At 47.9% G+C, this 25,246-nt stretch overlaps 1 protein-coding gene across 2 annotated transcripts; it reads left to right on the forward strand.

Annotated features, from left to right (window-relative positions):
* The first annotated feature begins 797 nt into the window (after positions 1-797).
* On the forward strand, positions 798-25,018 carry CRP (C-reactive protein). Of its 2 annotated transcripts, XR_005783854.1 has the most exons (3): positions 798-956; positions 1,538-2,392; positions 25,002-25,018. XR_005783854.1 is itself a non-coding variant. In XM_040452476.1 (2 exons), exons 1-2 carry the CDS (start codon positions 893-895, stop codon positions 2,152-2,154), a joined length of 681 nt encoding a protein of 226 aa, XP_040308410.1. In that variant the 5' UTR covers positions 798-892; the 3' UTR covers positions 2,155-2,427. The 2 variants fall into 2 exon arrangements, 1 of the variants encoding a protein (XP_040308410.1); XM_040452476.1 differs by lacking the exon at positions 25,002-25,018 and having other exon boundaries at positions 1,538-2,427.
* The last annotated feature ends 228 nt before the right edge of the window (positions 25,019-25,246 follow it).

The raw sequence follows: 25,246 nt of genomic DNA on the forward strand, positions 1-25,246 counted from the left end.
AGAAGTAGAATCAGGCATTAAGGCTGAAGTTAAAAGGACAGAGGGCCAAATGATACCTAAATCCTATGATAAAACTACCGGGGGTGGGGGGCACCTGGGGGGCTCAGTCGGTTAAGCGTCCGACTTCAGCTCAGGTCACGATCTCGAGGTTCGTGAGTTCGAGTCCCGCGACGGGCCCTTTGCTGACCGCCCAGAGCCTGGAACCTGCTTCGGATTGTGTGTCTCCCTCTCTTTCTGCCCCTCCCCAGCTGGCACTCTGTCTCTGTCTCTGTCTCTCTCTCAAAAATTAGTAAACATTAAAAAAATTTTAAAAAGGGTATAAACAAATTCATGTTAAGTTTTCTCTTACAGCATCATAAAGCATATTTACGTGTTGTAGCATAAAATTCACAACCGGCATTGTAAACGGCTGTCCATTCTGTTCAGTGGATGTGGATCTACACCATCTGTTTAAACATGCCCACAATTTTCTAAGTTGTGGTTGTCTTTGTGAATAAAGCCTCCTCCACCCCCCAAGCCATTCCCCCCCCCACCTCGCCCGATATTCTAGAATGGATTTCCCCGGAATGGATTTCCAGAATGTGACTGTTTTAGTTCACCAAGCACTGCCACCCAGCATTGTTGGAGAACCAGCAGGCACCACACAGTCGCTAATAAATAACCCACATTGATCTCTCATTTTGCAATTTATCTTGGTGTATTTGCTCTTCGGGCTTTGATTCATGGCACCAGAGGGCAATTTTGGAAAATCATTTACCCATCGGCTGAAGTCTCTGTGATTGTGGCTCATATAAGGTCAAGCAGAGCAGACCAGAGACGGGGATCTCAGCTGCCAATACTTTTTCCACGACGAGAATCCAGATTCCGGGCCCGGGGACGGCGGGGCAGAGACATGGACAAGTTGTCACTGTGTTTCCTGGTCGTCATCGGCCTCCCTGGAGCTTTTCTCCAAAGCGGTAAGCGCGGCTCTGGATGGTCGCTGAGTTCTCGTCTCCGGGCCAGACTGTGTAAGGCCATGGGGAAAATGGCCAGTGCGGGGAAGGGGTGGTGGTCTGGGGAAGAGGGAAGTCTGGTTTCTAAATCCACATAGTGACCGAATACAGCTTCTTGGCCTAACAAGCTGTTAAAAGAGAGACCACAGGCCCTAATGGAATCACTCGTGTTAAGCCCCACCCACATCGAGACTGACTACCCTGATTTCAGTGTCAGCCTCCCCCTGGAATATAACCTTTAACTGGTCAATCTGGTTAGCAAGCTGGTCAGCACTAACGAGGTGAATTCGCCTGAGAGCAGCCCTTCCTCCCCCCATAGGACGGTGACCCTGCTTGAAGTAATCTACCCCTTGCTAGAAACTTTCTCTCCCTGAACCTTCTACCCTGTAGTTCTCAGAGCTCCTTTCTTTCTGCTGGAAGGGGTGCTGCCCAATTCATGAATCAGGGAATAAGGCCAATTAGATCTTTACATTTACTCCTCTGAATTTTGTTTTTTAACGTAACTCAACTGCCACCATTTTCTCTCTCTCTTTTCTATCCCACAGACATGCAAAAAAAGGCCTTTGTGTTCCCCATAGAGTCCGATAAGTCCTTTGTAACCCTGTTTGCTCAAGTCCAGGAGCCATTGAAGGCTTTCACCGTATGCCTGCGAGTCTATACCGCCTTGACCCGCCCATATAGCCTCTTCTCTTACGCCACCAAGACACAGAGCAATGAGATCCTCCTCTTCAAGTACAAGAGTGGAGTATACAGCGTATCTGTGGGTGGCTCGGACGCCTACTTCAAGACTCCGGAGAAGTCTTATGCACCAGTGCACTTCTGCACTAGCTGGGAGTCCAGCTCGGGGATTGTAGAGCTCTGGGTGGATGGGAGGCCCATGGTGAGGACGAGTCTGAAGAAGGGATACACTGTGGGGGCAGGAGCAAGCATCATCCTGGGGCAGGAGCAGGATTCCTTTGCTGGGAACTTTGATACGAAACAGTCCTTAGTGGGAGACATTGGAGAGGTGAACATGTGGGACTTTGTGCTGTCACCAGTCGAAATAAACTCCGTCTACAATGGTAAGGCCTTCAGCGCCTTCAGCGCTAACGTCCTGAACTGGCAGGAGCTGAAGTATGAAGCACAAGGTGAAGTGTTCGTCAAGAACCAGCTGTGGATCTGAGACCTTCTGTCAGTCCTGGAGCTGCCTCCTGGGGGTGGGGGGTGGGGTCACACCTCACATGGCCCTCTTTCGATCCGGCTCTGAGGGGGGACCCCTACACACGTGGGGGGGCCGTGTTTCCCTCTGCCTCCTCCACTCTGTTTTCATCAGCACAAGGGACAGCGCCGGGCAGAGGGGCTGTTCGGGACCACACCACCTGACCTGGGGGAGGGGCGCCTGGGTGGCCCAGTCCTTTGAGGTTTCGGCAAAGGTCATGATCTCATGGCTTTGTGGGTCGGAGCCCCACGGCGAGCTCTGCGCTGACAGTGTGAAGCCGGCTTGGGATTCTCTCTCTCTCTCTGCCCTTCCCCCGCCTCGCACTTGTCCGTGCCTCTCTCAAATAAATAAATAAATAAATAAACTGAAAAGAACATCTGATTTGCGGGACCGTCGATGTTTTTAAAGTTGTCCAAGTGAGTCCAGTGTTTGGTCAAGATGGAGAGCCATGCATTTTAAGTGTCTCTAGGAGAAAGTGAGCCAACTTTTGTGTTTTTTTTCTCCCGGAAGACGGCATATGTTTACCTGAGGTCCTGCCAACATCTTAATTTCCTTTTAAAGGCAAACCCACCCCATTGTATTGTGCTTTCATGAGTTCTCTGCATAACCCAGGAAGAGAATTTCTCCAGTGTTCTGACCCCCGCCCCCCCATCCATCGGGATGTGGTCACTGGAATTTAGAATTCTCTCTAATTATTTAATCCTTTGAATTTGAAGGTTTAAAAAGCTAAAGAGAAACGTTTCGTTGTCGTTTGTGTTTAATTTGCTCTTTTCTCCTCAGGACCACCAGTTTTCCTCGTGTGAGATTTCCATTATTTTGCCTGCTCATTTATCATCGCCCAGACTTCTCCGAACCTACGTGCTTGGTCCTTATAACAGGAGCTTTTATTTTTTTAAGGCTTTCCTCCACATCAGTGATTTCTTTTGCTGTAAGGCATATTGGGATCCCCGCGACTTCTAATGCCACTGAAGATCCCGCAGTGCTCGTGCTCGCTGAGTTTGTCTGGAACCCCTTCTTGGGTTTAGTATGTTCTCTCAACTCTCATTCTTTCATCGGGTCCCCGTTTTCTTCAGTTTGCTTGAGGGCTTGATGCCTAAAACTTTCCGAGTTTCCCTGTCATTAATCTTTTCGGAATAAATCTTTTCCATGCCTTACGTCCTGGTCTTTCACATCGTAGTATTTTTCCACCATCCGGCAGCTCAAAACCAGCGTGAGGGATGAGCTCTTGAGCCCCTCCTGCTCAGCTGGCCGCAGGGAGACCCTGACAGCTTCAGCAGGCCGCCTGGGGACTCCTTTTCATGTGACAGCCTGCAGCTCCCCTTCCAAGTGACTGTCGCCTCCACCAGGTTCTGCCACGCATCCCGGCGTCTCGTAGGTGTGCGTTTTCATTTATTTGTGTCGTTTCCCTATCTGTGGAATGACCGGGAATGCTGGAGAGGACACGGGTGACCATAGCAGCTTGATCCTGCAAGACCGGGTCTCGGTTCTTCTGGAGAGGGTCCTAGGCTGGGGAAGCTTCCATTTCCCTCTGACCGGCTCCTCCTTTCGGGAAGAGGAGCGGCTTGTGCGGGCTTGTCCCAAACCTGACATCCACTGGTCCACAGCTCAGGGGTCAAGTTTCCTGTGCACGTGACCGCTCTGTCTGGGGCTCTGGGACCTTTCCTTCTCCACCAGGTGGGAAGTAAATAGAGATTCTCGTTTCTGTTCCGTCTGGAAGCTTAGATCTGGGGGGGGGGGGGGGGGTTCAGGAAGGTCCCAGGGGCGTTCTCTGCCAGCCACAGGTCTGGTGCCGTGATTCGTATTTAAGTCCCATCTCTGTCTTTCAGTTCCTTTAGAGCGTGCAGGGAGGAGATAAGCCTGTCCCCTCAGAGCCGTAAATGCCACAAAGAGAGAACCTTTGTGGTCGAGAGGTCTGTACTTTCTGCACCTATAGCAGCAGGAAGGGGGCCTGGCAGGGCTCCAGACCCAGTAGAGCCGTAACCGAAGAGGGCACCATCTCTCACAGGCAGCCGGGCATCCGCTGCCTCTGGGGACAGGGCTTACACCTGGGGCCAGCTCAGACTTGCCCAAGAGTTTCAACTCTGGACATTGCAGTGCTCCCCAGGGGCTGGGGCAGATTCACCTCAACACCTACAGAGTCCTGGTGCCTGGGTCATTGGCCTTTGCATCGTGGGTACCAAGCACTGATGGGCAGAACCAGGTTCTGTTCCTCTCAAGATGCTTTACTTGTGTTCAGGGTCAAGGAGGGTCTATTGAAGGTCTCATCTGTACCTTGATAGCGGCCACTGCAGTTTCTTAAAGCCCCCGCCCCTTTCATCCAGGGTTTCACGAGACCACATGAGCTCATGCCCTGGTTCCATATCTTGTTGGGCAAGTTATTTAAGATGTTTTATTCTGCGGATTTCCTCATCTTCCGAATGGGGATAATGTAGGGCCTCCTTCCCTGGCACATGGCTAGGGCTCCATGACCATCATCTCTGATTTGCTGGTAATACTGTTCATTGGATCACGATGGTGGATTTCAAAGATCCAGGCTCTGGGTCAGAGACCCCGTAGGTTGAAGGGATCCAGCAACGGACAGATGCCGAAGAAGGGGGTCTCCGGCTCTGAGGGGGACATGTCAGCTTGCCACGGAGACCAAAATCATGGACATGATTACAAACTTAAGGGACAAGGGGCACATTTGGAAGGACTGTCCTTGGGATGCTGTGGTTTCAGGAAACACGTTCAAAAGCAGAACAGAGAGATGGTGAGAGGCAAAGAGACTTCCGAATTTGGCAGCAAACTCTCACTCGGATTTTTAGGAGGACATCAGAAACGTCGGGATGAGGCACTCAACTTAAGAAGACAGGCTTCATGCTAGACAGAAACCACTGGGAAACGGGAAAGGAGAGGGGTTCTGTGACCCGTCCTGTGGGGCCGCAGGACAGAAGGACAGGGTTGGTGGGCAGCTGGTGGCTGCTCTCACAGCTCAGGGCAGGCTGGCTTCAAAGGACAGAGGGGCCACCAACGAGGAGGGAGATGTCACAGGGAGCCACACAACCTCAAATTTCCCGGCCACAGAGGTGACGAGACAGGCATCTCTGTCACTAAACAGCCCATCACGTTGGGCCAGGAAACTCTAACCTGAGGACAGGAGGTGGCTGGGGAGGTGCTGGGACCGGAGGACTCGGGAGACCCTAGAGCGAGGGTGCTGACTGCGAAGTCACAGACCCTTTCTTTGCTGGAAGGTTGGGCCCAAACGAGAAGCTTCTCCACACAGGTTTCCCTCTTGCCATTCAGCACAGAGAACGATCCTTCAGATGTAAACGAGAGCCGCCCCCTCCTGCAGCCCCTAGAACACACTGGAACCCTCCCCCTGGCCCTCAGGGCCCTGTGTTTTCTGACCTGTCTCCCTCCTGCCATTTTGCCTGTTCCTCCCCCCTCCCCCACCCCCCCCCAACAAACGTGTGCCTGATGCCAGCCGTGTGGCATCACGGGGCTCGGATGCACGGGACCGGCTGGAAAACCACAGAAACGGGAGCGACAGAACCACACTCACATCAGATCCAGTCTTGTCACCTGGGGCTTCCTTCACAGCGGGTGTATATGCGCCCGACGTGTGTGCACCAGGAGCTGGCACTTGCTTTGTCCAGAGCCTCACGGGGCAGGTTCCACATCACTCGCTTTCCTGCTCCATTAGGACTTATAGATACCACTCTCGGAAAAAAAAAAAAAAACCAAAACTGGGGGTGCGGGTTTCCTTGCGTCCTCTCCCCCTAGATCGCAAATTCTACGAGAGCAGCTGCGTCATTACCCAGCTTCTAGGGTGGTGTGGCTTCTAATATGTCCTCAATAAATATTTGATGAATTCGTTAATTCCAGAGAAGGCGGACGCAGGGAAGCAATGGCTTGGATGCCACTGAGGAGGGAGAAATGGATGCCTGGAGCGTGAACTTGGGAGGCCACAATTTTGCTCACGGAATGCTGTGCTGTAAGTGTGTGACAGCCTGCTTCTCAGAGAGGGGACGGGCGGCCAGAGTCTGCATTGGATTCCAAATGACACTTCTGGGGATAAAGCAGGTAGGGAAAGGGGAATTAAACAATTATTAAGAATAGGGGCGCCCGGGTGGCTCGGTCGGTTAAGCATCTGACTCTTGATCTCGGCTCAGGTCACGATCTTGTGGTTTCATGAGCTCAAGCCCTGCGTCCGGCTCTGTGCTGACGGCACGGAGCCTGCTTGGGATTCTCTCTCCCTCTCTCTCTGCCCCTCCCCTTCATTCAAGGTATAATGAAGGAGGACAGAATACGCCGCCGCAGAATACACTTCTGTGGCATATTGGCTATTTTGAGTTGGTTATTTTTAAGAAACAACAAACAGAGGAGGCACTCTGAAAACTGAGTCAAAGTGACCCTGTTGTAAGAGACATTTGCATTTATATGGGAAATCGCCGTTTGTAAGGGTGTCCCCCCTTCTGTACCAGGAGGAGGAGGAAGGGGACGCCGTCTTTAGAATCTCTTATCAGTGGAGAAGGGCAGGATGATTTACATCTGCTTCACAATCTCACTCTTGTTCTCTGTGCTTTTCCTGATGACGCCCCACCCCAACACCTTCGTTTGTCTTTGGCTGGACTAGGTATTTAAGTTGATGGCTTGGGTCATCAGTTTTCCTGGGTGTGTCCCACGTACACAGGAAGCACACATAGTATTACGTTTCTGTTTCCCCCCGTTAATCTTTTATTACACAGGGTCTCAGCCAAGAACCTAGAAGAGTAGGGGGAAAATGACTTCACCTCCCCTACGATAACCTATGTATATAAAAAAAAAAAATGCATGAATCTTAAGTGGATAGCTCGATAAAATTTCCCAAGGGGGGAAATTCCCATACCAGTACGGGCTCGTAGATGATTTTGGGCTCCCTTCTACCATACAGTACCTTCACCTGAATGAGGATGGTAATTGTCAGCACCCACTTCTTGTCCCTAAAGCTCAAAGGGAATGTTTTCTATAATTTGTGGTTCAGTATGAAGTTTGCTCCATGTTTTTTTTGGTTTGTTGTTGTTTTTTTTTAAGTAACTTGCATCCTTCTTCTGGCCAAAGAGAAAGTGCAATGTTGCAAGCAGGCCCTTTGTGAGGATAACAGTCTTGTGCCTGTTACGCTAACATTTTTCCGGGCAAGCTCACGTTCCTCTGGGACGGTCAGCCATCTTGCCAAGTAATCTGCAATTTGATGGAAGGGTAAGACCCTTGTTCTCCTGTGGGTGAGTTTGAGAGTGGGAACGGGATATATCCTAGAGTAGAGAGCTTCTAGAATTGTAAGGTGGTCTCATTCTCTGTTCATTCCACCCACCAGGTGACCCTGCCCTTGAGCTGCCCCGCCCTGCCCACCCGGCCTAAGTATTTCTTTTTTCCAGAAGTGAGACTAGGGGAAGAGGGTGTGGAAGGGAAAGCTTGGTGATTGGCCTGTCTCCACTTCCTGTTACCAGCTCTTCTCAGGGGAGGCACCCGCTCTGTATGAGGCGGCTGCTTAAGGCTGGTGCTGGTACAGAGAGGGGCAATCATCCTCCCAGGGCAACATGGGGACGAGAATAAGGGGCCTACGTGGATGACTGCTTCCTGACACTCCCCCACTTGTGGGGCCTGGCTCCTTTTTGCTGGAAACTTCTTCTTTTCTTTCACACTGGGGTGATCAGTCACCTCATCTTCTCAACCACTTCTCCCTTTTTTTTTTTGTCCTGGAATCCAGCGGTCTTCCTCACATTCTGGTGGCTTCTCCAGTTTGGTTCAAAGGAAGGAGCCCCAAGTCCACACCAGTTCGTCATACTCTACAGAACTGTCAATCTCTTGAGGAAGAAACTTAATAGTAGAGTGACAAGATCCATATGAAGGAAAGAGGAGCATTATTCAAGGACAAGACATGAATACATTGGAAAGATATGTCATATTCCTGGATGGGGAGGCTTCATATGATAAAATCTCGATCATTCCAAGGATGTCAATCATTCCAAAAGTAATATATGAATTTAATTTAATTTGAATAAAATTTCCAGCTTATTTTAATCAAAAGAAATAAATCTGAAATTGACCTTGAAGAAGAAATGTGTGAAGAATAAATGGCAAGGAATTTTTGAAAAAGAAAAAAAAATAGCAAAGGGAACTTGTTTTTTTTTTTAATAGAGAGCAGAGCTTATGATCTCTAATGCCACTAGACTCGAATCAATATGGCATTTGGGTAGGAATCGACAATAGACCAATGGAACCCTGATAAGAACCCTGAGACCGATCTGGGAATGTATGGAGAATAGCGATACGTTTCGGTGCAGAAGAGGCAGCTCAGCAGTAATTGACGTTGGAAGGCTGTCTATCCATTTGAACTAAAATAAAGTGAAGTCTTAATTTTGTGCAATATACAAAAACAAACACCTGGAGGGCTAAGTCTTTACATACGAAACCACAAAACACCAAAAAATGTTGAACATTTTAGGGAAACGTGTAAAATCTCAAGGTCCTGGAGACTTTTCTGAGGAATGCAGGAAATCTATGGCTACAGAAAAGCCCTACGACGACCAAAGTCAGTGTAAACAACAAGAAATACCAAATGACAAACTAGGAGAATATTCTCTCTCCTCTCTTTTTCTGTGTGTGTGTGTGTGTGTGTGTGTGTGTGTGTGTGTGTGTGAAAGGGGTAATATCTTTAATATACTAAAATGGCTTACAAATAGATAAAATAAATTAGGTGGGCAGTGGGTACATATGACAGGACAGTCACAGAAATTGGAGATGACCAGGAAAGATCTGAAAGGACACTGCACCATACCTGCAACCCATGAAATGCAATTTAAAGACAACAATAGGGGGCGCCTGGGTGGCTCAGTCTGTTGAGCGTCCGACTTTGGCTCAGGTCACGATCTCACGGTCTGTGGGTTTGAGCCCCGCATCGGGCTCTGTGCTGACAGCTCGGAGCCTGGCTCCTGCTTCAGATTCTGTGTCTCCCCTCTCTCTCTGCCCCTCCCCTGCTCACGCTCTCTCTTTCTCTCAAAAATAAATAAACATTAAAAGTAATAATAAAAAAAATAAAGACGACAATAGTATACTACTTTTTTAATGTTACTAGGTTGGCAAAAAAAAGTTGTTAATATCTAGTTATCACGAAGTTATGGGGAAATAGGCAGTTTAGGGCATTTGTGCTGGGAGTGTAAAAATTTATAGAAGCTTTTTGGAATTTAATTTGACAGTATCTATTATAATTTTGAAGTGTTCACATTCTCTGACCCAGTAATTCTCATAAAAACCTCTCCTGCATCAGTAAGATCAAAGTTCTTAAGGAGGTATGCGGGGGACCTGGGTGGCTCAGTCGGTTGAACATCTGACTCTTGACTTCAGCTCAGGTCTTGATCCCAGGGTCGTGGCATCGAGCCCCTTGTTGGGCTCTGCATGGAGCGTGGAGCCTGCTTGAGATTCTCTCTCTTTTTCCCTCTTCCCCTGTCACCCACTCGCATGCTCTCTCTTTTTAAAAAAGTTCGTAAGGAGGTCTATAAAAAGATATGCATTACAGAGCACTCATAGTAAACATTTGGGAAAACACATGCATTCATCAATAGGGATTGTTGACTATGATTGAATAGATTATGCTACAAACTGTGGAGTATTGTGCAGCTACTAAAAAACAACGAGACTAATGTACCACTCAGTGTACCATGTTTGTTCAGGGTAAAAAAGCAGGTTGCAGACCAGCTTTGCAGTGTAATTCCATTTTGTGACACAAAACTATGTTTATGTCTGTGGGCATAAGTAGGTAGGTAGGTGGGTAGATAGATTGACAGACAGATAAAAGGTAGATGTGTGTAAAGGCAAGACATGTTGGGAAAGACTTCATGTTACAATAAATGGGAAGAAGTGGGAATTCTCTTACTTTATTATAAAATTTTTGTACTGATAGGATTGTGTTCATCTGTGTTCTATGTGGAAAAGAGAAACCATTCCAAATACTCTAAGTGGGGAAGGATTTAAAACAGGAAACCAAGTGTTCACAAAGTCAGTGGAAGAAGTGAAAAGGTAGGCTCTCGGATAACCTCCGGGAACAGAATGATTCCTAGAACAATCGAGATGTGATGCACGGGGGTCTCCACTGAGGTCCCTGCTGGGATTCCAAGCTCAAGAACACAGTCAATGCCCCCTTACACCTGTTAGGGTGGCTACCATGAGAAAGATAAGTGCTGGCCAGGATGTGGAGAAGAGGCACCCGGTGCTCTGTTGGTGAGATTGTCAAATAGTGTAGCTATTCTAGAAACCAGTATGGAGGTCCCTCAACAAATTAAAACATAGAACTGCCGTGTGATCTAGCAGTCCCACTTCTGGGCATATATCCAAAGGAAATGAAATCACTATCTTGGAGAGCTGTTTGCACCCCCATGTTTACTGCCTCATGTGGTAAGTATACTCAACAAGACATAGAAACAACCTAAGTGTCCATCGATGGATGAATGGATACAGAAAATGTGGTATACGTACACAATGGGATATTACTCAGACATAAAAAAAAAGAAGGAAGGAAATGTTGCCATTTGCAACAGCATGGGTGGAGCTTGAGGGCATTAATTAAGGGAAATAAATTGGAGAAACATAGACCTTGATTGATCTCACTTCCATGTGGAACTAAAAAGTCAAAACCCGTAGAAACAGGGAACAGGTTTGTGACTGTCAGAGGCAAGAAGTTGGGGCAAATGGGGGAAAGCGGGCAAAGGATATGAACTTTCAGTGACAAGGTACTTAAGCTATAGTCACGTCACGTACAGCATGGTGACTACAGTTAAGAATCCTGTATTATCAAATATCATATGACTTCACTCATGTGAGGACTTTAAGACACAGAACAGATGAACATAAGGGAAGGGAAGCAAAAAGAATACAAAAACAGGGAGGGGGACAAAACATAGGAGACTCTTAAATATGGAGAACAAACAGAGGGTTACTGGAGGGGGTGTGGGAGGGCGGGATGGGCTAAATGGGTAAGGGGCGCTAAGGAAGCTACTCCTAAAATCATTGTTGCACTAGATGCTAACTATTTGGATGTAAATTAAAAAAAAAATAAAAAATAAATTACAAAAAGAATACTCTATTACCTTTTTGAAAATCGGTAAGAGAGTAGATCTTAAAAGTCCTGATCCTGGGGCGCCTGGGTGGCGCAGTCGGTTAAGCGTCCGACTTCAGCCAGGTCACGATCTCGCGGTCCGTGAGTTCGAGCCCCGCGTCAGGCTCTGGGCGGATGGCTCGGAGCCTGGAGCCTGTTTCCGATTCTGTGTCTCCCTCTCTCTCTGCCCTTCCCCCGTTCATGCTCTGTCTCTCTCTGTCCCAAAAATAAATAAACGTTGAAAAAAAAAATTAAAAAAAAAAAAGTCCTGATCCTAAGAACAAAAATTGTAACGATGTGAGTTGATAAATGTTAACTAAACTTTTTGGTGGAATTGTTTCTCAGCATATACGTATATCAAATCGTTACGTCGTATACCTTAAACTACCAGAAAGTTGTATGTCAATTATATCAACACAATTGGAAAACAAACAAAAACCAACCAACCAAACAAAAAAAATCCCACCCAAACCGTTACAATCCCATAGTTACCATCTCAGGGTCACGGAGTTAAAATCAGAAGACAATGGCAGCTTCTTTTTCACCAGTTACCTCCCAGAGTCCTGCAGAAAGGGGCATTGGAACACCCCCCCCCCCCACGAGATCTCTTACCTCCAGGACTTTGTTATCCAGCAAAAACTATCTTAAAAAGGGAAAGAGCAGGGCCTCCACCTCAGTTCCACCTTCCAATTTTCATGTAAATTCACTGAATGGGCAGAACCTGATGCAAGTCTAGAATCAAAGCCACAAGGGAGCCTGGGGAAGGTGGCACGTAGCATCTCATCATTCCAACAGAGAACATGGATGGAGAGTGAATGGACTGATCCCCAGGCTCCAGCACGGGGATCATGTGCGAAGCTGACTTTGTTGGGTCTTCCAATGTTTTGATATGGGCATATGCTTATATTGCATCTTTTTTTTTAAAAATTTTTTCAACGTTTATTTATTTTTGGGACAGAGAGAGACAGAGCATGAACGGGGGAGGGGCAGAGAGAGAGGGAGACACAGAATCAGAAACAGGCTCCAGGCTCTGAGCCGTCAGCCCAGAGCCCGATGCGGGGCTCGAACTCCCGGACCGCGACATCGTGACCTGGCTGAAGTCGGACGCTTAACCGACTGCGCCACCCAGGCGCCCCTGTTGCATCTTAACTAAAAAGAATAGACATCAATTCCCACATTTCTCACTAATTTTTTTTTTTTCTGGAGTCTTGGAAGCTTGACTACCCTACGTTCTCCTACAAATGGACCTTGAGAGCTTGTTTGGAGGTTCTAGCAGGGGAACGCAGCTACTCGTATACCCTTGACCAAAGAACGGTCCTCCTCTATCGGGAAAGGTCGTCCTCTTCGACCGAGCGCGCAGCTTCAGGAGGGACGCACATGGAGCGGTGAGGGAGGAAGGCGACACCCGCCTAGCCAGCCAGAACAGCCGAATCAACCCTGGGGATCAATAGGGTGAAAGATGTTGCAGCCAGATTGCCCTCACATCCTAAAAAATTTTTTTAAAAATGTTTATTACTTATTTTTTTGAGAGAGAGAGAGACAGAGTATGAGCAGGGGATGGACAGGGAGAGAGGGAGACACAGAATCCGAAGCAGGCTCCAGGCTCTGAGCCATCAGCACAGAGCCCGAAGTGGGGCTCGAACCTGTGAACTGGGAGATCATGACCTGAGCCGAAGTCGGACGCTCAACCGACTGAGCCACCCAGGCGCCCCTGGGATTTTCTATAATAAATACATCTTGCTTCTTAAAAATTAATAAACTCCAATTTTTAGAGCAATTTGAGGGGCACAGCAAAATTGAGGGAAAGTGCAAAGCATTTCCGTGTGTCCCCCGCCCCCTGCATATACAGCACCTCCCCTTTCATGATCGCTCCCCCGAGCGGTACATTTGTTATAAATGATGGATCTCCACGGACACATCATTATCACCCCAAATCTATAGTTTATATAAGAGCTCACTCTTGCACATTCTGTGCCTTTGGATAAATGTATAACGACATATCCATCATTATAGTATCATACAGAGGAGTTTCACCGCCGGAAAAATCCTCTGTGCTTTGCCTGCTCATCCCTCTCTCCCTCTGACCCTCAGCCGCGGCCACCACTGATCTTTTCTACTGTGTCTCCGTAGTTTGCCTTTTTCTGAATGTCATCTGATGGAATCATGCGGTGTGCAGCCCTTTCAGATTGGCTTCTTTCCCTTAGTAGCGTCCATTTAAGTTCGATCCGGCTTTTTAAAAAAGTGGAATGAACGTTACGCATTTTTAAAAGACAAGGAAGAGAGGATGAAATCCCTGGATCACGTAGCCTTTGAGTCAGTGCTGGATTCCGACCCGTTTCGCGAGCTTCTGCCAGGGACACCACGAAGGTGGCTCTTGGGAGCCCAATGGCAGCCTTGTTGTTTCCAGACTGATGCCCTGAGTGGCCGAAACGAGGTGGCGGGCAGGACATCCCTAAAGTGCTTTGTCTGCCTCTGGGAAAGCGGCGGGATTTAATTTACCCCGGATCCTGTGCAGCCCAGTGGGTCAGTAGAAACCATTCAAGGAGCGCAATGTGGAAATGCTTCAAGTCCCTTCATCTCCTTTCCTGTCCCCTCCTCTCTGAGAAAGAGAGATCCTAATTGATTGGTCACCTTTGAAGACTCTGATGGTTTCTGGTTCGGCGAATTGGAAAAATGCAATCTCTTCTACCTTCTCTCATGATCTCCGAGTGTGGAAGGGCTAGAACCTCATCCTCCCTCTGCCTCTCCCGGCCGAGGTGAGTCTGTCTGCCCTCTGACTTGGTTTCATGTTTTGCTCTCACGGTCTCGGGGCTCTCAGATATCTGGACCAGGGGCCCCGCGTTTGTTTTCATGTTGCTCTGGCTCCTCCGAATTATGTAGCTGCTCTTGCCCGAACGCATCGCCTCGCCCCTCCCTGGGTTGCGGTCGCTCCTTTTGGAGGTCCCTGATCCCAAGTCACTTAGTGTGTCCTTCAGTGCCTGTTAGGACCCTGTGTCCCTTCATTGCTTTTTTCTTTCCTCTTCCTCCTTACATTGTAAGCACACTGCGACCCAAACGGAGCCATTTGCTAGTCCCAAATGTATCACATGGCCCCCTGACCCTGCCTTCGCTTGGAGTATGTCTTATACTTGAATGCCTGTCCCTGCCTCACTCATCCGGAAAACCACACATCTCGAAAACCCGCTCAAACGTAAGCACTGTAGGGTTACTTGCCAGGTCATCAGTGCTTTGAGGGCAGAGAGCTCGCTGTCTGATGAGATGAACCGGTAAGTGAGGGTATCTCTCTCGCAAGGCAAAGCCCAGTGCCCTAGATCATGTGCTCCCCAAATGTTTGCCGAACTGCATAGATACAAAGAATACTAGGCAGAACTCTTTTGTTGCAAGGGAGGGAACCTAGCTCAAATCATCGTAAGCCAGATCAGGAATCTACCTGTCACGGAAGTGAATTGTCAAAAGAAGGAGGCATGGCCGGGCCTTGGGGGTCGCTGGCCCCTGGCTGGACTGTTGCTAGGGCTTTCTCTCACCCATGCCGCCCTCTGTCTCTTTCTGCACCCTCTATCCCCTCGCACCTGGCTCTTCCCTAGGGCTGGAAACATGCCGCTAGCAACTTCCAGTCGCACACCTCAGGCCTTTGTTCTGGAAAGTTCAAGTGATCCAGGAAATGGCCCAGACCAGTTCAGGCTGGGCCAGGAGCAACCACGGCTGGACCAACCACTGATCCCAGGTTCTCAGCTTTCTCGGGCTGTGCGTGTGGGAGGGAGTGGTACAGAGGAGCAGAACCCCCACAGATTCTGGAATGGCTAGCTTCTTGGACAGATTCACCACCCCACCCCCCACCCCCACCGCCCCAGCTTTATTGTGATGGAGTTTATTGTGATGCAACATTAAGTTGTACACGGTGTTGATCTGATACGCTCACATATTGCCAACACGATTACCACCGCCTCAGTGTTGGGACAGCTCTTCCCCTTTGGCTCTGTTATTTTTCCCTTTCACCCTCACAGTTTCCAGTTTGCTTCAAATTCCAGCCAGCGTTTCACTCGGTCAAATATGTACCCATAGCTGTGTTTAGTTTCCCTGCTTCCGATAAGACAAAACTGCATCGCTCAGTTTTCCTATTTCACTGTCGCTATTCATTTCCCTCTTTAAATTAGGAACATTTAAAAATTGGATTTTGCCGTGAGAACGTGGATCGGTTGTTTAGTAACGACAGGTTGCGAGGTGAGCTGGAAATCGCCGCAAACAAGGATGATCATCAGGAGGGTTCAGACAAGCGGCTGTCAGCGAGGGTGTGGCGCCCATGACATTGTCGCTCAGGATCTGAACAGAGAAGACGACAAAACCACCCCTTGTCACGATGAATGAATCGGCAGCAAATAGCAGCGGTCAAATTATCAAAGGCCGAGGATATGTTCGGAAAACTCTCCAAATATAGGTTTTCTTATGTTTAAATGTGACTCAACGTAAAACGTTCACTTCTGCATCACAGAAGTAGCTGCATTCTCAACTTTCAGGGGCTCCCTTCTAAATCTTAGAAAGCATATTCATCTCCCCAAATGTAACGATTTCTGACAAAAACCTGAAATAGTTTTTATAGTTTTGCTTTCAAAATCATTTAACTAAAAGGAACTTATGTAATTTAGGTTTGGCTATATTTTTTGCACAATCGTCCTTGGGAAATTTTTGGAAGGGAGAAATTCTACCCCAAATAATTAAATTAAGAACATTTAGGGGCGCCTGGGTGGCTCAGTCGGTTAAGTGCCCGACTTCGGCTCAGGTCATGATCTTGTAGTTCATGAGTTTGAGCCCCACGTCGGGCTCTGTGCTGACAGCTCAGAGCCTGGAACCTGCTTCGGATTCTGTGTCTCCCTCCCTCTCTGCTCCTCCCCTGCTCATGCTCTGTCTCTCTCAAAAATAAATAAACAGCGGGCGCCTGGGTGGCGCAGTCGGTTGAGCGTCCGACTTCAGCCAGGTCACGATCTCGCAGTCCGTGAGTTCCAGCCCCGCGTCGGGCTCTGGGCTGATAGCTCAGAGCCTGGAGCCTGTTTCCGAGTCTGTGTCTCCCTCTCTCTCTGCCCCTCCCCCGTTCATGCTATGTCTCTCTCTGTCCCAAAAATAAATAAACGTTGAAAAATAAATAAACATTAAAAAATTAAAAAAAAATTTAGCTAAGTTTTCAGTTAAAAAAAATCTATTTATTTATTTGAGGGGGGAGCGGCAGAGAGAGAGAGGGAGAGAGAGAATCCTAAGCAGGCTCTGTGCTGTCAGCACAGAGCCTGACCTGGGGCTTGAACTCATGAACACTGAGATCATGACCTGAGCCAAAACCAAGAGTCGGATGCTTAACTGACTGAGCCACCCAGGTGCCCAGTTTTCAGTTTTTAGAAGTTATTTTCTAAGGGAAATATATTATGAGCAGGGAAAAGGTTTTAAACATTGCTTCTCAACCCCACCCCTATCCCCCTGCCCTATATAGTCATACTGAATTCATCGAAGGTGTTGGTCAGAGTTTACAAAATCAAGACTGATTTCTTATTTAGCTCCAGAGAAAACAAAGATGCTTCAGAAAGGATACAGATCTGGATGAAGTCAGTTGGTTAAAGTCTTATCTGAATCATTGAGAAAGGGCCCACAAGTTTGACTTCCTTGGCAATTTGTAAGAGCCCAAATACTCTCGATAAATAACGGAAGGCAGAACTATTAAAGTTTATAGGGCATAAAACAAGCATACTGAAATTTGAGAATTAGAGACAGTTGATTATGGAGACTGAGCCATTTGAAATTCTTTATTCGTCTGGATGTGACAGAAATGATAACTCTCGTGGTAAAATGAAGAAACATCATCCCCCTCCCTCTTTGTTGAAACCAAATTTCTTTGGCAAGTCTTTTCCCCAAACAGTAAAATAAACTGGCTCGGTGAATCAGCCGGTGTTTTATCTCACAAACGGCGAATGACAAAAGCTACTGAATTTCTCAGGAAGAAAATACGCTGATTAAAAGGTCCACCAAGTACAAGTTGCAAACATCGGCAGTGCGGTATCCTGGCATCTCACCTCGGCGATCACTCGGATGTACCAATAAAGCGTCAAAGCAAACCAGCCGCCTCTCTGCCCATCAAACGCAAACCACCACCACCGGAAGCCGATGTCATTTGTACCCAAAGGAGTGAGCCTGGACTCTTGAGATACGGATCAAGACAGACCAGAGCAATCCCAGGCTTGCTGAATCTGGTTCATCAGGTGTCAGTTCAGCTCAATTCGGCTCCGGTCTTAAGAGCGACACGTTGAGTAAGGGGCGCCTGGGTGACTCACTCCGTTAAGTGGTTAAGCGTCTGACTTTGGCTCGCGTCAGGATCTTGCGGTTGATGAGTTCGAGCCCCACGTCAGACTCTGTGCTGACAGCTCAGAGCCTGGAGCCTGCTTCAGATTCTGTCTCCCTCTCTCTCTGCCCCTCCCCTGCTCTCTCTCTGTCTCTCTCCCCAAAATAAATAAACTTAAAAAAAAATGGGACAGTTTAGTATATTGGCCTCTTCACTTGCAGGGCAGTGGGACGGGTGGGGCATGGCTGGGTTATTTAATGAGATTTTGAGTAATTTCACACCTAAATGGAATATGAAAGAAAAATCAATATGGTGGAAATCGGAATGCCAAGTAAACACTCAATTTTGGATGAAACACAAAAGTGTAAGACACTTCATGTTTGCGACAGGTTTGCTTCACAGGGCAACCCGTGGTCTCCTGCAGGATACGTGTTCACTCTTACCTATTTTAAGGGGTGTGTGTGTGTGTGTGTGTGTGTGTGTGTGTGTGTATAAGCCACGAGCTCTGGGTTGGTGTTCTGAAGTCAGGGTTTGAGGCAAGTTGACAGTCAAGGGGTGAAGCCTATAACGGGAAGCGAGGTTTTTGGTGGAGAGCAGAGATCGAGGGACGAGAGAGGCAGAGGCTGACAGTGTCCCCATCACCCTTGCTGTGGGCTGATCTCTGGTCCTCAGGTTGGGCCCGTAAGCAAGTTCCACCCAAAAGTAGAATCTTGACTCTCCCACCAAAGATCTGGATACTTCAGTGTCATTCATCATGAGAAGAGCCCCATCTTAAGTCATAGGAGGTGAAGGTGGAACGAGACGAATCTCGTTCCCATGTTAGGGCCCTGCTCGCCGTGTAGACGCGGAAGAGAGAAATGTGTCGTCCTCAGCTCCTGCCTCAGGGCATCCCCCTGAGCTGGCAGAGAAGGGGGCTGAGGGCGTCTGAGGAGGATAAACCACACCCTGTGGCTCCCAGAAGAGGCATATCCAGGAACCAGATGGAGGGGCCACTGTGGGTTGTTTTTGGTTATTTTTGAGAATTTAGTAATGTGTTCCTGAACATAACAACAGTATGGGCTTAGTGGAGTTGTGGAGAACTGAGGGAAGGATTTACGTCCGTTCTGGGGTTGGGTCACAAGGGGAAGAGAGGATCCTCCAAGGCCATGATGCACTGACGGCAGAGAACCTCTGAGGAATGCAAATTTCAGGGAGCCAGAGCGCGAGCTACCAAATCCAGCCATCCTTCTCATAAATGGATTCTTTCACAGTTTCTTACCCTAAGGGCTTCGAAGAGATGAGCAGCATGGGAGACCGGCAGATCACCCTGAGGTATCGTAGCAGAAGCCTTAGGGAGAAGCGACCAAGGATGGAAGACTGGCTTTTGGAAGTGTCGGCGATTATTTATTTCTTCATTAACCCCTTCTTCCCCTTTGCTCGGGCAAAAACGAGTCACTCAATGTCTCCTGAGATAGAGGGCTGATTAGAGTGCCTGGCACATAGTGAAATAAGATATTTATGGAGAGGATGCGTGAATGAATGAAGGAATGAATGAATGAACGAGTGAATGCCTCAGCCCTTACAGCTCACAGGTGAGGAAAACACACTCGAGCAACTATATTCCGATGAGATACATAAATAGTAACAGATTAGTGAGTGATGAACTCACAGTGATTTATTCTTTCCTTTGAAACAAGGAGCGGCGGAAGAGTATGGATGGAGTGAGGTCAGGGAGGTACTCAAGGGTGGTTAGATTCTGGATGGACACTGAGGGCGAACGCTCAGCCATATAGGGAGGGCAAGGAATGCAGACTGGATACTTCATGTATCTGGGGAGACATCCAATGCCCCCTACTTCATGGGGAGAGATGGCAAAACTCTGCTGCCTTGAAGACTGAACAGAGGGCATGCACCCCGGCACCTGGTGAGGGCGGCTTCAGAAACCCTCAGGGTGAGCATCCCCGGGGTGAAGATGTGGCTTCTCACAGAGGGCAACGAAAGGGAGAGGGATCTTGTGAGCTTCAGAAAAGTGCAGGAAAGTGAAAGTCCGGGAGGGGACTAAACTCACATGAACACCACTAGGGAGCCTCAGAAGTGAGTGAGTCTAACGCTGGCTTCAGGGGACGGGCCATGAAAGCTTCCAGCGGATGTGATTCGATGCTCTTTCCTAGGTGGGTGAGGCTCGGGAAAAGTCAGATGTTACGGAAAAGTCAATAGAGACTGATACTCCAAGGCTTTGCTTTGAGCAGGTACATGAACACATACCGAGACTTGATAATCATGTCATCGAATCCCAAAACATTTTGGGATTTGGGAATATCAGGGGACACCGAAAAGAGCATCTAGACATGATGAGAACAGACACTGTTTATCTTACAGGGGTTAAGGATTCTCCCTTCCTTCAGTGGGGTGTAACAGAAGAGGGAAATCGTTACACGTGGTCTAACCTGAAAGGCCAAGTAATGACGATCGCATAGAAACAAGAAACATATTGTTATTATTACCGAATGTGGATCCTCAGTGGATCCCTTTGGTGTTTTTCTAGAGGTTTTTTGATAAAGGTCTTTCATGTGTCCTTGTATGGAGAGAGATTGACCGAAAGGATCCAGGGTTTTAGTTTAAAATAATGGTGTCCAGAGAGAGTAAAACCAGGTAATAAGCACCATTTATAGGACCCTGTCACTGTGAGCCTGTTTCTCCCTGGGCATGCCACTGTTGGTTTGAATGACTGCTTATTACTTCATCCGTCACATGGATGCACTGTAATTCACTAAGCCATCCGTTTATGCAGTGAATATAAATCTTATTCAATAAACTCAGGTGGGCAGGAAATGTCACATCTCTATTTGCTTTAAATCAAGTCACATGAGCCTCTGGCTTCTGTCCCATACGGAACGTTGCTGAGCATTCTAACTCAGTTACTATTGGGGGTCCCTATTCTGATGACCCCAGGTCATGGAAGGGTCCAGGAGCGTGACACGAACACTCAAATGTCAGGGAAGCCTGCCGGGTACTGCTGAGATGCCCACCGTTCAAGCCCTCCCGGGGCCCTTAAAACCTGCAACTCTGATGCGTCTGCCAGGTAGACCCCAGGTGTCTTGGTCGAGGCTGGGAGTTCTAAGAATCTCGAGGTACATTTTGCAGCCATCCTGTGAGAGACTCTGCTCCCTCCCCACAGGGCTGGTACCCTCATGCCCACCGGACCTGCTTCTCTTCCTCTCCCAGCTGGGGGTGTTCTTGTCATTTCTCCCCCATTGCCTCCCTGTGTCTGTCTCCCTCACCTTCCTGCACGATCTCAGCAGGAGCTCAGGGTTTGAAGAACACATATTCGATAGGAGATTATCTCCAGCAGCCTGGCTTGCTTGCTGTTACCCACCTTCCCTCGACACAAGGCAGCTCGATGCTGCTTGCTTGGAATAAGATAATTCCAACATACCGGGCGATGGGGAGAGCAAATTACAGCCTTAGAGGGGGGTATCGCTGCCTTGTTTATTCAGCAAACAGCGATCCACCCCCAGCTCTGTGGCCGACTCTGGACCAGGACTTGAGAAGACGACAGTGACACTGCGTTAGTGGACGGCATGCGCGAGTCAACGGCCAACGGCAACACAGCGGATGCATTTGGGAGGGTCCGGGAGGTGAAGAAATCACGCTTAGAGAGTGCTTCACATAAGGGAGAATGGAAAAACGGACCAGAGGTAGCTGGTCAAAGGGGGATGTGAGTCAGAATGAACGCGTGCAAACATCTGGGGTAAGAGAGACATCGGCCCGTTTTGAGAACTGGAAGAGGCTGGGCTGCTGAGGCTCAAGGTCGCGGTGGCAGGAAATACAAAGCTAGAGGATTGCACGGGTCGGTGGGGGCTTGAAGCGCAGGCCAAGGTCCTTAGAGGGGCGGGCCTTGGCTCACTCGATGCCCGTTCCAATCTCATGTTCTTGCCTTACTTTTCTATAGTGACTGGAAGTGAAAATAGTCAACTTCGAACCCCCCCTCGGAGTTCGGAGGGCCGCGTGGCCCAGTTTTGGCCGATTGATACCCAGTTCAAGTCTGTGCCGCTGCGTCATTTCCTGACTCTTCCTGCCTGCAAGGGCAGGTCCGAGGTCATCGTGGGGACGGTGGCGCAGGAAGACTTCCCTGATGGCATTGTGGAGCCACGACCCAGTGCTGAACTCCCTCCTCCAGGCTTGTGGAGCCAGATGGATAAGCCTGTGCTTGGTTGAACCGCCGTGGCTGAGTTCCATGCAGATGAACGCTACCCGAAGGCAGGGGTCGAGAGCGTGTTAAGTGTGGGAGCTGACGCTTCTATGTTACAGTGGTTGCCCAGCAACTTTATGACCCCTGGTTTGGAGGGGGGCTAAGGCCAGCTGTGGGGCGCCAATGAGAGGGTCGCTGGACATCCACTGAGAAGTGCGGTAGGGTGGTTCCCTGCAGGTAACTTCCTACCTGTTAGGAAGACAAAGCAAATGAGAGCTTTCTGGCTTGAGTCCTCAGGCAGAATGAGTAGCCTAATTGTTTACTTCTCTAAATAAAGTTGCGGTGTAAAAAAAAAAAAAAGTGTTTGTTTTTATATTTGGATGATTTTCTTAAAATGGTGGATGTGATGAATTTTCCCCAGGTTTTCAATCATGACTGTAGAGATTTGGAGCTCCAATAATGCCCGAGATCCCTCATAAATAAATCTTGTCAATTTCTCAGCTCGGGAATGACCCTGCCACCTTGGCCCCCGAGACACAGCCTGAAGAGGCAATTTGGAAGGTGACTCACACACTAGCTGATGTCCGGAGTCAAGCTGCCGGAGACGTTTGGGTCCCGGGCCTCAGCCACCAGCATCCTTCCGTAGAGAACACCAGCGGGAAGAGTGAGGGGGGCAGAGCCGCCCTTGTGTCCTGGTCCTGATCGTGCAAAGCCGGGTGCGGGCTGGGGAGAGGGTGAGTGGAGCTGCGGGCACCCACAGCTGCGGGGAGCCGCGGCGAAGCAAATCTCTAGTTTCCAATATTGTCCACTATACATATAATAGGTAATTAAATTTCTTATTTCTGCCTTCTTTTTTCCTTCCATGCCCCTGAACACAAAAGGCTTTTGTGTTCTCCAAAGGAGAGAGGAAGACTTCTATGTAACCGAGTAATCAGAACTAAACTACGCCCAGCGGCCATCTGAGGGTGCAGCCCCTTTTGGTGTTCCTGAGCCCAAGTGCTCACTCTTCCAAGGGGGGGGGGCTGGTGTAGACGGTCACACTGAGTGAGATGGCAGCCCTTCCCTTTTCCAGGACTCTGGGCTACCCTTGCTTTGCTGCACGTGTGTGGGAGTTGAGAGTCCCTGCAGGGATTGCGAAGCTCTGAGTGGAGGGGACACCCGTGGTCAGGAATCTGGAGAAGGGACACTCTGCGGGGACAGAGGCAAGCACGGGTCCGGGGCAGATTCCTTTGGATAAGAACCAGTCCTTGTATTTACAGCAGCCAAACTATGCAAGGAGCCCAAGTGTCCCTGGACTGATGAATGGACAAGGGAGATGTGGTGTATATGTACACAATAGAATATTACTCAGTCATAAAAAAGAATGAAATCTGGCCATTTGCACAGCATGCCTGGAGCTGGAGAGCATAATGCTAAGTGAAGTAAGTCACTCTGAGATAGACAGATACCATATGATTTCACTCACGTGCGGAATTTGAGAAACAAAATAAACGAGCAAAGGAAAAAAAAAAAAGAAAGAACAAACCAAGAAACAGACTCTTAACTACTGGGAGCAAACTGATGGTTACCAGAGGGGATGGGGTGAGGGGTGGGTGAAATAGGGGTGGGGGTGCAGGGTCGCACTTGTGATGAGCGGCAGGTGAGGTATGGAAGTGTTCAGTCACTATGCTGCACACCTGAAACTAAGGTTACACTGTATGTTAATTACACTGGAAATACAATACAATACAATACAATACAGTAAAATAAAATAAAGTAAAATAAAATAAAATGAAATGAAATAAAATAAAATAAAGTAAAATAAAGTAAAATAAAATGAAATAAAATAAAGTAAAATAAAATAAAGTAAAATAAAATAAAATGAAATGAAATAAAATAAAATAAAGTAAAATAAAGTAAAATAAAATGAAATAAAATAAAGTAAAATAAAATGAAATAAAATAAAGTAAAATAAAATAAAGTAAAATAAAATAAATAAAATGAAACAAAAAAGTAAAATAAAATAAAATAAAATAAAGTAAAATAAAGTAAAATAAAATGAAATAAAATAAAGTAAAATAAAGTAAAGTGAAATAAAATAAAATGAAATAAAATAAAGTAAAATAAAGTAAAGTAAAATAAAATAAAATAGAATAAAGTAAAATACTCTTCCTGCCCTCTCCTAAGGGAGTCAGCCTGAGGACACTTTTCTTTGTGATGTCTCCCTTTGGCTGGAGCATAAGCCCCCATAAAGTCTTGCTTGAAACTCGAAAAAAACAAAAATAAAAAGAACCAGTCCTTGGCGGGAGATATGGGAGGTGTGAACATGTGGGACTTTGTGCCATCAGCAGCTGGGGCTGGCAGTGTCTCTACTGGAGGGACCTAATGTCCTGGGCCGGAGGGCACCAGAGAATAGGGTGCTTGGTAGCGTGCTCACCGAGCCCCGGCTGCAGCCGTGGGCTATGACCCTCTCGGACAGCAGTGGTCCTGAGGGTGCCTCCTGGAGGGGACCCCAGCTCCGCGTCTCCAACTCTGAAGCCTTTCTGCCTTTGTTCGCTGCACTGTGGACGCTGGCTTTCCCTTCTCTGATCTTCATTAACATCGAACAACGCACCTCGTTACTTCTCTCCCCGTTAAATCTATTTGCTCTTAGAATTAAAAAAAAGAGAGCGGAACAATGATAGACAAATACAGATGTGGTGAGCAAAGAGGCCTGAAAACAAAAGCGATCATATTATCCGTATGTTTCTTCTCCGGTGAAAGGTAATTCGTATGTGATGTGCTTTTGGGGGCAGGATTCAAAACTGAGGGATTCATTTTTTATGCTGAATATGATTTTACACATTTTTCAACATCCTTATTTATTTTGGTTTTCTATTGGTGCTGTAACAAATCATCACAAATTTAGTGGCTTAAAACATCACCAACACAAACGTATCACCGTATAGTTTTGCAGATCAGAAGTCCCAAACAGATGGGTCCACGGGCTTTCCCAGCAGCTGCAGTCTGCCCGAATTCCTGGGCTCGGGGCGTCTTCTCCGCTCCCCCCGCCTCAGCCCCCTTAAGGGGCAATGGAGAGCATTTTCTCTTTTCTCTGACCTCCTGCCTCCCTCTTGTAAGGACCTTTGTCATATTCAGCCCACCTGCAAGCCAGGATAATCCCTCCATCTCGAGTCTCTCCCTTAATTTAATTACATCTGCAAAGAGTTGCCTGGATGGGTCACTCGATTGAGTGTCCGACTCTCTATTTTGGCTCGGGTCATGATCCCGGCGTCATGGGATCGGGCCCGCATTGGGCTCCTTGCCGAGAGTGGAGGCTGCTTGGGATTCTCTCTCTCTCGTGCACACTCTCTCTAAGATAAAAAAGAAATTCATTACACCTGCAAAGTCCCTTTTGCCATATAAGGTGACATATTCATAGGTTTCAGCGTTTCGGACGTAGACAGCCCTGCACCCCATCACATTCGTTTTATAGAAG

This window comes from Herpailurus yagouaroundi, unplaced genomic scaffold (genome assembly GCF_014898765.1).
Source record: "Herpailurus yagouaroundi ecotype Mexico unplaced genomic scaffold, PumYag 207, whole genome shotgun sequence".
In the NCBI taxonomy this organism is placed as follows: Eukaryota; Metazoa; Chordata; class Mammalia; order Carnivora; family Felidae; genus Herpailurus; species Herpailurus yagouaroundi.

What these genes read in the sequence shown, in the direction of transcription:
- CRP (XM_040452476.1), top strand. Translation starts at nt 893, where the DNA reads ATGGACAAGTTGTCACTGTGTTTCCTGGTCGTCATCGGCCTCCCTGGA. An exon ending in TGGAGCTTTTCTCCAAAGCG is followed by an intron (nt 957 to 1,537) that starts GTAAGCGCGGCT and finishes TCTATCCCACAG; the next exon opens with ACATGCAAAAAAAGGCCTTT.